Here is a 13008-nt window from a genome sequence, read left to right on the forward strand (position 1 = left end):
ATAAAACCTTCCTCAAGAGTGTGAGGCATGGTTGTACCAAACATTCTACAACCTGGGCCAGGAGGAAAAACACAGCTATTTTATTTTCACCAATTATCAGGTGAGATCAAACATACCACAATATTATCTTACTCTAAATTTTATGCTTTTTCATCAAATTACCTGAAACTAAAACGTAAATAAATACTAGGAATTACTTTCCACTGAAAGTAAGTTTTGTATATACTTCTGCTTGCCTATCTTATGCAAATTTTTAAATTAGTTTTCCTTTATAGAGACTCCACTTTTAGAATTTAAAAAAATGAATGAGATAGGAGGTGTTACTTAGGATTTAAAATCCAAGTACTCATCCAAACTCTGCTCAGTTCAATTTCAGATCTGATTAATACAAACAGACTGTAAAACAATGTCTAGATGCACATTAGCCTTACCTTGCCATCTTGACTCACACATTCATTTAAATACTCAATTATTTTGTCAGTTAAGCATAACTTTTTCACCACAGCATGCATTTTAATATCTGTAGATAAAAAAAAAGTTACTAAAAGTTAAAGAACTCTTTTTGTAGTTTAAAAAACATATTTTGAAATACTCAGAACTGATATCCACACAACCTTCAAACTATTAAAAAAACACTTAGACCTGGGGTTAACATTGGAGTACAAAACTTTTAACTTTTTACTTTATATACACTTGTCCAATTTGAAAATGTTTAAGTAAAAAGCATGTCTTACTTCTGTAACATAAAAAACAAAACTATAAAAAAAAATTATGGAACTAGTTCAGACTCTGAAAACTACGAGAATTTTAAGTGTACAAATGAATGCTTATATTTATACATGGTAAATTATCTTCTTTATATTATTTCATTGACTCTTCCAAATTTATCACTTCAAATGTTTATAATTCTCCACAAGCTCATGTGTAAAATATGACTTACAACATGAACATTTTTCTATCAATAAAAAATCTCTAACCTCAAACTATTAATAGCAAATATAAAAGGAACAAGATTATAATACACTATATATTTCTGGAGAACATGAGCTTCTTTTTAATAAGCATATATTCACATATCATGTTTGTAATAAAAAAGTTTTTGTATACACACAAAAAAATTTTATATGTATAGCTATGCGCACCCACACACACAAATGTTACCAGAACCCAAAACTATAATTGCTTGCATATTCGTTACAAGTATTTAACAACTTGCAGACAAATTTTCTCCCATATTCTCATTAGGAAAAACACACACACACACACATACGGATATTGAAGGGGTAGCTATCACTGTAATGATCTTTAGCTGCTACCTAAAAAAATATTTTCCATTGCCCCCCAATATAGTGCATACCAAAATTATAAGGCATACTTTTGAAATGTTAACAATATTGAAGGAATTCTCTTTAATGAGTTTTTCTTGATCTTTTTTTTAAACAGGGCTTTCCACATTTTCTAGTCTTATTTTCTGTAGTCTGTGTTATCATTGTTAAAACTATAAATATGTGGAATATGTTTTTTCAAATTACTCTCTCATCCCAGTTTCCACTAATGTCAAGACAAGAAGTGCTAACCATAAAAATCTTTTTATGTAAACTCAAAGTTTTCATTTCTCATAAATATTAAAGTACATACATCACATATGGAGAAAAATTCAAAACTAACCCAAAGAAGAAAAACCTATGGAATAACAACATTACAAACAAAGCTAACAGTGTATTACACTAGTTGTTTTTAAAAATAAACATTTATACACTGTGGAATACTATGCAGTCATAAAAAAGGATGAGTTCACGTCCTTTGCAGGCACATGGATGAAGCTGGAAACCATCATTCTCCGCAAACTATCACGAAGACAGAAAACCAAACACCACATGTTCTCACTCATAGGTGGGAATTGAACAATGAAATCACTTGGACACAGGGCGGGGAACATCACACTCCCGGGCCTGTCTCGGGGATGGGGGCTGGGGGAGGGATAGCATTAGGAGAAAAACCTAATGTAAATGATGAGTTGATGAGTGCAGCAAACCAACATGGCACATGTATGCCTACATATCAAACCTGCACATTGTGTACATGTACCCTAGAACTTAAAGTATAATTTAAAAAATAAATAAACGTTTAAAGAAAAGGCATAGCTACAGTGTACTATTTTTATTTTACCTACCACAAAAGTATTATTTAATTAAGTTCCCTAAGCAAGATGGTAGAAATCAAAAACACGATGCATGCACTCAGTAAACTGAGGAAGGAACATGCACTTCACTATTGGAAATATACTAATATTTTAGAAAGAAGACAATTCTATCGAACGGCATCTTACAGGTCAAATAATAAGGGGTTAGCAAACTTGTTCTGTAAAGAACCAGGTAGTAAGCATGTTGTTAGGTTTTGTTAGACAGACACATATGGTTTCTTGCACATTCTTTGGTTTTAGTTTGGTTTTGTTAACAACTCTAAAGATGCAAAAACCATTCCTGAGGGCTGTCAAAAAAAAAAGGCCACAGGCTGGATCTGGCCCATAAACCATAGTTGCCAACTCCTGCCAGTACCACACAGCAATTTAAAATTCTATTATCAGCAGTACAGCAATCATTTTCCTTAAGATGCATTACCTTGCATAATCACAGCTAACTGTTCGGCAGCTGACTTTCTCAAAACAAGATCAACATCATCTGAGGTGAAGATTTCATATACCTTTTCAACAGTCTCCGACTACAAACCAAAAAAAAAAACAAACCCAAAATTACATATATCTGCTTCCAATTCTCCAGTAAGATTTTACAGTTTATGCCCTATGAACATAAGCAGCAAAAATCAACTTATTTAAATAACCAATGTATTTACATGTAAATTCACACAATGCTGGATTGAGTAAGTAGTTCTGTATTCAGATCTTCGAGGAATTGCCACACTGCTTTTCACAATGGTTGAACTAATTTACACTCTCATCAACAGTGTGTAAGTATTCCCTTTTCTCCACAACCTGACCAGTATCTGCTATTTTTTGACTTTTAATAATAGCCATTCTGGCCGGGCGCAATGACTCATGTCTGTAATCCCAGCACTCTGGGAAGCTGAGGTGGGCAGATCATCTGAGGTCAGGAGTTCAAGACAAGCTTGGCTAACATGGTGAAACCCCATCTCCACTAAAAATAAAAAGGCCAACATGGTGAAACTCCGTCTCTACTAAAAATACAAAAATTAGCTGGGCATGGTGGTAGACACCTGTAATCCCAGCTACTCGGGAGGCTGAGACAGGAGAATTGCTTGAACCCAGGAGGCAGAGGTGGCAGTGATCCAATATCACACCACTGCACTCCATCCTGGGCAACAAGAGTGAAACTCCGTCTCACAAAAAAAAAAAAAACAGCCATACTGACTGGTGTGAGATGGTCCCTCATAGCAGCTTTGACTTGCATTTCTCTAATGATCAGTGATATTGAGCTCTTTTCCATATGCCTTTTGGCCACATGTATGTCTTCTTTTGAAAAATGTCTGTTCTGTTCTTTATCCACTTTTTAATGGAGTTGTTTTTTTCTTGTAAATTTGTTTAAGTTCCTTATAGATGTTGGATACCCAAAGAAATACAAATCATTCTACCATAAAGACGCATACACGTGTATGTTCACTGCAGCACTATTCACAATAGCAAACACATGGAATCAACCTACATGCCCATCAATGGCAGATTGGATAAAGAAAATGTGGTACATATATACCATAGAGTACTGTGCAACCTTAAAAAAGAACAAGATCATGTCTTTTGAGGGAACATGGATGAAGCTGGACGCCACTACCCTGAGCAAAAAAACAGAGGAACATAAAACCAAATACTGCATGTTCTCACTTACATGCAAGAGCTAAATAATGAAAACACAAGGACACAAAGAGGGGAACAACGGACACTGGGGCCTACCTGAGAGTGGCGGGTAGGAGGTGGGAGAGAATCTGAAAAATAACTATTGGGTACTAGGCTTAATACCTGGGTGATGAAATAATCTGTACAACAAACCCCATGACATGAGTTTACCTATATAACAAACCTGCAGATGTACCCCAAACCCAAAATAAAAGTTTAAAATAAACACATAAATAAATAAAATGTGCAACAATGATGCAGTAGGTCAGGAAGGAACTTAAGATCTAAAATAAAGAGTCATCATGTTAAATAAGTTTTCTTTTTTTTTTTTTTTTTTGAGACAGGGTCTCACTCTGGTCACCCAGGCTGGAGTGAAGTGGTGCAATCTCAGTTCACTGCAGCCTCGACTTCCTGGGCTCAAGTGATTCTCCTACCTCAGCCTCCCAAGTTGCTGGGACTACAGGCATGTACCACCAAACCCAGCTAATTTTTTTGTATTTTTTAGTAGAGACAGGGTTTCACCATATTGCCTAGGCTGGGCTCAAGTGGTCCACCCATCTCAGCCTCCCATGGTGCTGGGATTACAGGCATGAGCCACTGTGCCCAGCCCCTCTCTTCTTAATATACATTTTTGCTAGGAAGTTATTCATAACCCATTAATCCATTAGCAGTCTTACAAAGGTAACAGAAAACATCCATGCTCCCTAACATCTTTATAGGTAGTACCAGGCTAACCTGAGAAGAGCGACCCAGACCTATGACTCAAGATTTCTCTGTTGCTCCCAGAAGCCACCAGCTGGTGTTCCCATGGACCTCTCCATTCTTTCTCTTAGAAGACCCCAGAGCGAACAGCACTCTGGGACTTGCTGTCCAGCACCCCTTCAAAGCTACCCCAGACAAGTCCCTTACTGTCACTTCATGCTAGAACAGAGTCTGAGGTGGCAAAACCAGCATCAGGAAAAAGGGACAAGAAAGTAACAAAGATGAAGCTCCTTTCTCCCACTCACTGCTATCTTCCAGTCCTAACATGGATTCACAGAAGACGTGTTAGAAAGGCCCCTCCCTGCCTTCCTCCATACATCAGGACACAGGAGTGACTACCAATGGCTTGGTACTCAGGGAAGTCCCAACCAGAGCTGGTATGCGGCCAGTGGAAGACTCTCCAATCCTCCTGCCAGCACTGTCATACAGCCCTGAACATTCAGTTTAGAGGAACATAATGTGTTTCCCCATTAAAAAGCAAACAAACAAACAAACCTACTGTATTACACATGGCTCTACCACACTACTACAGGCCTTGGCAAGTTAGTCTAAAATAAAACAGACAGATTGCAAACGTGAAGTGAAATGAGAAAGCACAAAACACAGGAATGAATCCATGAAAACAGTGGACTAGTGGACAGTTTTCTTTATAGAATTCTGCATCAGTCCAGCATGCTATAGGTACAGTCCTAGCTAAAGACAGGGAAATGTATTTACAGCCTCTGCCCATCGTTCCCCTTCCCACCTGAGCTCCACCTCCTGTCAAATCAGTGGCGGCATTCGATTCTCACAGGAGTGCAAACCGTATTGTGAATTAGGTGTGTGAGGGATCTCGGATGTCTGCTCCTTACGAGAATCTAACTAAAGTCTGATGATCTGTCGCTGTCTCCCATCACCCCCACATGGGACTGTCTAGTTGCAGGAAAACAAGTTCAGAGCTCCCACTGATTCTACATTATGGTGAGCTATACAATTATTTCATTGTATATTACAATGTAATAATAACAGAAATAAAGTACACAATAAATATAATGCACTTGAATCATCCCAAAACAACAGTCCTGCCCCGATCCATGGAAAAATTATCCTGTTGAAACTGGTCCCTAGTGCCAAAAAGGTTGGGACCACCGCAATGAATCAACATATCCAGAAGCCAGATAAAGCCAGAACACAATTTCAAACCAGCCCTGAATCTCCACACTTCTCTCCCTCCCCAGGACATACACAAACTGAAGAATGTCACATAAAACACAAGATATAAAAATGTATCAAATTACCACCCAGTAATAAACTCAAAATTTATAGTCACCTTAATAACCAGCTCTCTTCTGTCATCCAGTTTGAGTTCGATAGGTTTCTTCACAATGAATAAATTCGTAACTCTGGAGAGAACTCCGGCGTCTATCAGAGGACGCTTTGTGTCAGCCCCATCTTCACTGGTAAGATGGAACGCTAAAAGCTTTAACGCTAGTGAGCGGACCCTAAGAACACAAAGTACTGAAGTCGAACTGTCGTGACATACAAATGTCTATTGTAAAAGGGCTTGTAATTACAAGTAATTATATATCAACAAAGTACAATAAGTAGTCACAATTATACTGCCATTACTAGTAATAATTCTAAAAAATCTTGGATATATAACTATAATGATTTATTCAAGTTATAAAATAAACATGAGAAACAAAAAATAGTAACTACTAAAAACAAAAAATAATAATAATGAGACAGACTCACTGAGATTAAATATCAGCAAACTTCAATAAGTACATCTGGGAATTAAATCTATAACTCCTGTCTTCAAATCTAGTGATCTATTCTCAACCATAAAAAGTATCACAGACTGCTAACCACAGTCCAAACGTTAAGATGAACCCTCAGGAGAGTAATGACGCTCATAAGGGAAGTGTGATAACACTACAATGTATCAAAATCTTCTTACATCAGGGGTCAAACAGATTCCTATCAAAAATGAAAATACAAATACCTTTTCCTTATCTGGAAGGGATTAGGAATAAGTTCAGCTGAGTGGGGAGGTGGGAGACTTTTCAAAAAAAGTTTAAATACTGTATGCCACTGAACAATGATATAGAGAAACAGGAAAACCACCGAGTGGACAAAGGTCACTGAGGCGGCAGATATTGAGACAACCATGTATCCGTCACTCCTCTGACAGGTTCCTGAACTACCTGGAAACTGGACAAATTTTAAGCAATAATACAAGTTGCCAGGTTTTAAGAACTACCTATAAGAGAACAATTAAAACATGCATCATTAGAGTGGCCCTCCTACTACAGACGAGAGCAGGCTGCCTTCTGGATGTAGGCCTGCCACCCTGAGCCCCTGTATCGTAACTTTTATCTCACTTTATGACAATTAATAATGAAGAATAATCGATAATAAGAGCTATATTCCCAGTTACACGCTAAATGTTGAAAGGGCAGGGCCCATGTCTGTGTTGTGTGCTGCTACCTTTCCACAGCTCATAGATACATAGTAAGACACCCAATAAATACGTCCTGAATCTAACACAAAGTAGATATTTACTGCAATATTGTTAACTGATATCATCTCCAGAGGACTAATAAGTCAGGCAAACTTTCTCCCTCTCCATTTTCTGAGTTACCTCAAGAGAGCTTAGAAAGGCTAAATACCTACCTAATAGTTTTTCTTTGTTCCCTATATTCTAAGTCAATGATAACTATATTCACATTTGGGGTTGTCCATTGAGAGACAGGTATCACCCCTAGCACAGGTGGCTAGAGATGAGATATGTAAAGCAGGTATTTATGCATATTGTTCTCTGGTATATACAGTTAGCATCTTTTTAGGTTTAGCACAGGATGCCAGAATTCGGTTATTCCTATACATGTATATAATTCTTTAATACTTTTGAGTACAGTCATGTACTGTGTAACAATGTTACAGTCAACAGTGGATCACATATACAACAACGGTCTCATAGGATTATATTACTATATTTTTCTAAACCTTTTCTATGTTTAGATACACAAACGCCACTGTGTTACAACTGCCTATGGTATCCAGTACAGTAACATGCTGTACAGGTTTGTGGCCTGGAAGCAATAGGCTGTATGATATAGCCTAGGTGTGTATGTAGTAAGTTATTATTACTTAGTTTTGTGCACAATACAGTCTACGATGTTCACACAAGGACAAAATCACCTAACAAAGCATTTCTCAGGATGCATCCATGTCATTAAGCAACGCATGACTGTGTATTTATGTATAAGGTACTCTATGAAGTTCTAAGAATACAAGGTTAGCCAATGGACAGGGTTTCTGTCTTCATGGAGTTTATGGATGGGTTGGCGGGATGGGGCAGAATTAATACAATAAGGAAAAGAAATATCTCATTTGAATTGTTTTAAGTTCTGTATAATAGAGAATTATCTTACCCAAAGAAAGATCTGGCCTTGCCTTGCGCTACGCTCCTGGGGATGTCCTACCTTAGAATGTCTTTTTTAAACTGAGGACCTTGAGCCCCCCGAAAAGCAAACAAGAAATGACCCCTACTGTGTTAGTTCTCCAAATTGGGGGTTTGTTCAAGTAAAGAGTACCACACTAGCACGTTAATTAACAGGGAAGAGCCTTTCTGCATGCGTAGAAGACAACCCCTGAGAATACAAGCACATTAACTCCCTCTGCCCTACTTCTTCCTGTATCACCCATAACACTACTCTCTATACGGCAGAGATATTTTAAAGACTCTATAACTTTCCTTCTTCCATTCTCTTAATGGTTTAGTTAACTTCCACCTACTTCCTTATTTTTCAGTCCAATGATCTGTCTATAAATAAGCTGCTGTATTTTCCTGATGTAAGCTTTGGGAAACACAAATTATCCATTGTCAAAAGAATGTCTGTCCACTCTTCCTAGCCTTTTCAACTAACTATTCCTCTTTAGCGCTGCTTATCCATCTCGACTCTAAGCATTTTTTTTTTTCAGTAAGGGAAAATCTAACCACTGTTACCTAAAAATAATAATAGAAAAGATTCATGTTGCAATGACAGAGAAGGGAAAAAAACAGTATCATTCTCCTTCTTTTCATTAATTAAAACAATGCTTATATTAATGGCGGTCAAAGAAAGGATACATTTTCAGTTTCCCAAGTAAGAACACAGCTATATGGGATTAAAATATCTACAAAACTCTGGTATATGAGACAACTGGCCTACTACATTCTCAAAAAACTTAATATTCAAAACAGATGTTTACAAAAGGATCACTCCAGCAGGCTAATAATTTCTAAAGAGATGGGAAAGCACTATAATTTTTACCACCTATTTATCTCCATGGCTCTCCAACTTGAGCCATTTATCTCCATGGCTCTACTAACTACTGAGCAGCACTTAGCAGCAGTCCTATAACACAGGCTGATCTGGCAAGGAATAACTTGGCTGTAAAACGGATGAAAGTCAGCAAGTACAAAAAAGACCTTGCATCTGCTTAGTTTCATGCATTAGTTTCCTCTAGTAATGGAGTACCACCCTCCTGAAAAATTAGTTTTCTTTCAAATTATATATAGTTACTATACTTTCTTAGCATGTTTCCATTAATCTTTGATGTTCACAAGATTATGTCGTACTCACGATGGCTTTTTCACTAGCAAAAGTCGCAGCATGGACTTTAATCGGGTAGTACACGGAAGAATCTCTTCTGTGTCAGAACTTGCTTTGCTTAGAAGGAGAATGCAGTTACCCAAAGGATCTTCTGTGTCGGCATAGCCCTAATAGATTTGTTATAGATAATTATATACATAACTTTTCAACTTGAAAATAAGAATTGTATTGTCCTATCAGCAACTCATAAATGTCTTTCGATTCAGTTGAATAAAATAGTCATTTTTTAAAATAACCTCTATGAACTAAGGAGCCTAAATAAAACTGTATTTAAAAGAAAATACACATACATACAGGAGAACTTCAGGAAAACATGCCAACCTTCTTGACACTTACTGATCTTTCTATTTTCTGAGATTCTAACAGCAGCACCTCTCCTCGGTGAAGCACCTCACAGATCCTCAGCCCATCCCCACCCTAAGAAGATGGAGTGCTCTAAATGCTACACACATGGAATAGGACCCTGTGAGTCTCAAGGCACAAGGTCCGGGCTCTCTCTTCTAAAAGAGGACTGTGCTTATGACGGCACTTCTGAACTCCACCTTTTCATCCAAAAGAGACAGAAACCTGACTCCTTTAATGTCCAGAAGGATTGCTTTAAAAAAAAAAAAAAAAAAAGCTGTTTCCAGGAGCATGTTAATTAAGGTATCAATCTAATCATATATATGCATGGATAGAATTCATGAGGCAAGTTAGTTGTTATGTAAGGTCTGCTTAAAAAGCAGTTCGCTCTGCCTAAAGACCTTTATATAAGGTTGAGTTCTATTTTTCACAGTCAATGCTGTGAATGCACCTCACTTTTTAACCTCCCACCCAGATATATAAAATATATACAGACAAATTGGCTATCCTTGTTTAACTTTCTGCCAGAAAGAAGACAGCCACCCACTTCCTGTTCACTTATCCCCAGCGCCTTCACAGCTTCTCTTCATTTCTCTCACAACATGACAGTTTTGCTGTTTGCATGCGTTTAAAGCAATGACACCCAGCCAAAGATAAATGGTATCATAAAAAGTGAATTTCACAGAATACCTGTAGTATTGGAATGACAGGACAGAGAGACTCAATAAACTTGTTCCAGGTCAGCGCTGTCATCATCAATCGTCCCTGAAGCAGGTATAACAGAATGGCCTTGGCAGCAGTGTTCACCTGCTCAACAACACAGACCCCACAAACCAGTCAAATGAGATGCCCCGCTAGGTCACGTGACACACCTGTAACATTTTATAACATCTGGAAAGATGCTATAATTAACATCTCTTTCAAATGTTTGTATTTCCATAGCATCATCTTACATTCTGTTCTGTTTTTCTTCCTTAATGATTTCTACTTTCTTACCTTAATGTACATTTGTCCCTTGAGTAAAAATTTCCCTAACTGAAATAATCTGCTTACTACCTGTACTGTATAGTTCTCTACATCTTAGATGAAAAATGTAAGTAAACTGATCTGAACTTTTTGAAATCATGGGTGTCCTGTATTTTTACTGCCACATTTTATGTAACATTTATTTTTATTTAAAAATACTTCGAGTTATTTAATAAAATAACATTTATTTTATTTAAATATTTGGTACAATGAACCAATGCACCAAAGATAGGTTTCTTTTCAGTTTCTCACCATGCTATCTAAACTATATCAGCATATCACCTTGATTTAGCTGAGTATCTAAATTACAGTAATATTTTCACTGATTTTTACCGTCATACCTCACTTTTGGGGTCTTGAATGCCAAATACAGAGATTTCATACAGAACTTTTGGATGAAGTAGAAAATGAATTCCATTGCAAAGTGAAGACACAGATTTAGTGACATTATGGACACCTAAACATTCCTGTAAAATAATATTAAAAAGTATTTTTAAATTAGCAACACTGATTTTTCCAAAAGATCCATCTTTCTTCTGTTTACAATCCAATTTCTGTTTTCGTTTTTACTTCATTGAAACTTTTTTTTTAACAATAGAGAATGAAAAAGATTCTCCTAACAGTTTCTTACTTTGTATGAGATACAGATTATGTTACCTTCTGCCAACAAGTATAATCATGATAAATTAAGTAAACAAATGGCTGAGACAACCATAATCTTTAAGTTATTCATAATGATAGACACAAAGGACATAAACACAATAAGAAACTTATCCTAAGGTATTTGCATTTTACTTACAAAGGTTGGGAAAGAAAAATTCAACATGAAAGGACTTCAAGGACTTCAAGTTATGGGAGACATAACTTTATATACTAATTATATTTCTATTCTATATATAGAGTATATATTTTTTATATTTTATAGATAATATACATTATATATAATTTATATACTATATATTTATATTCTATATATGTGATATATATACGATTACATAAAGTTATCATCAATACAGCTATGTACCTAAAATACAATTACTTGGAAGCATCACTTAAAGTAACTGTCAGAAATTTTTTTCTCAATATGTGATGGAGAATAATATTTTGTTAGCAGCTATTTAAGGTGAGAGGGGAAAAAAAGCTACTTGAAATATTAATAGAATTTAAATACAATATAGAAGGTAAAAATACAATAACGAGTTACATGAATACTACTTTTATTCATTCTGCAAATTTCTACTTCCTATTACCAACAATTCAAAGGCCAAAAAGTTACATACATACACTCATATATGTATCTATATGCATTATTTTTCTTTCAACTATTAACTTCATGCCACAGACAGCAACTTCATATTACAAGCTTTTCAAAGATCTAAAGCCTCAGCCCTGAAGTTTAGCAATAGCTGTTAGTTATTTCCTTAAGATACTTACCTACCATCTAAACTGTGACTATTCCCTTCTGAAATCAAGATTTACTCCCTAAAATTGTCTTATTTTTCTCCAGCGCCTTTATTTTTCTTCACATGATTATTCTAATCACCGTATGACACACTGTAAAGTGTCTCTGGCCCTGGCTTCCCCCTCTTGATAACAATTCATTTTTCAGCGCTCCTTCCCACCACAAGTCCCCACAAGAGCTCGCTGTCCTCAGTCAGTACTTCCTCATTTGCCAGGTCCTCTTCAATGCACATCAGCAGGACTTAGGTCCCTACCATTCCACAGGAGCTTCTTATTGAGGACACCAATGACCTCAGTGATGCCAAATCCAACGTGTTCATCTCTGTTCTCATCTGAATCTTCCTTCTCACCTCTGTCTCCACTCCTGGCCCCCTCTGTTCCCAACTTCTCACTGGTTAGATCCTAGATGGCCTTCTCTTCCCTAGTCTCTCAGAGTTGATCCTATCAAGGCTTGTGGCTTTAATATCGTCTCTACGCTGGATGACTGAATATTTTATACCTAATCTGGGCTCCACATGCCAAAGGTAGTGTGGTGCAATGCTTAAGAATGTGGGCTTTGGAGTGAGCCTATCAGGGTTCAAAGCCCAGTTTTACCACTTTTAGTTGAACGACCTTGGACAAATTCAAAGTATCTCCGTTTTCAGAAAGAGGTAGTACCTAGCTCACAGAGCTGTTAGGAGGATTCAGTGAGATAACATACTTATAAAAGTACTTGATACATAGAGCAAATGCTCAATAAATGTTAGCTGCTATCATTATTATTGAAATTATTCGCCGGGCGCGGTGGCTCAAGCCTGTAATCCCAGCACTGTGGGAGGCCGAGACGGGCAGATCACGAGGTCAGGAGATCGAGACCATCCTGGCTAACACAGTGAAACCCCGTCTCTACTAAAAAAATACAAAAAACTA

At 36.9% G+C, this 13008-nt stretch overlaps 1 protein-coding gene across 1 annotated transcript in view; it reads right to left on the reverse strand.

Moving 5' to 3' along the window:
* The window catches only part of RTTN (rotatin), a 202104-nt gene that overhangs the window by 132854 nt on the left and 56242 nt on the right, over window positions 1-13008 (reverse strand). The window contains exons 15-21 of the mRNA XM_011944090.1: window positions 10980-11105; window positions 10303-10419; window positions 9241-9377; window positions 5940-6111; window positions 2622-2721; window positions 432-520; window positions 8-52 (exon numbers count right to left, since the gene is read on the reverse strand). Of these exons, the coding sequence (XP_011799480.1) occupies window positions 8-52; window positions 432-520; window positions 2622-2721; window positions 5940-6111; window positions 9241-9377; window positions 10303-10419; window positions 10980-11105 (786 nt within the window). The remainder of the gene's footprint in view (window positions 1-7; window positions 53-431; window positions 521-2621; window positions 2722-5939; window positions 6112-9240; window positions 9378-10302; window positions 10420-10979; window positions 11106-13008) is intronic.

Source organism: Colobus angolensis, unplaced genomic scaffold (assembly GCF_000951035.1).
Source record: "Colobus angolensis palliatus isolate OR3802 unplaced genomic scaffold, Cang.pa_1.0 Scaffold225, whole genome shotgun sequence".
Taxonomy (NCBI): Eukaryota; Metazoa; Chordata; class Mammalia; order Primates; family Cercopithecidae; genus Colobus; species Colobus angolensis.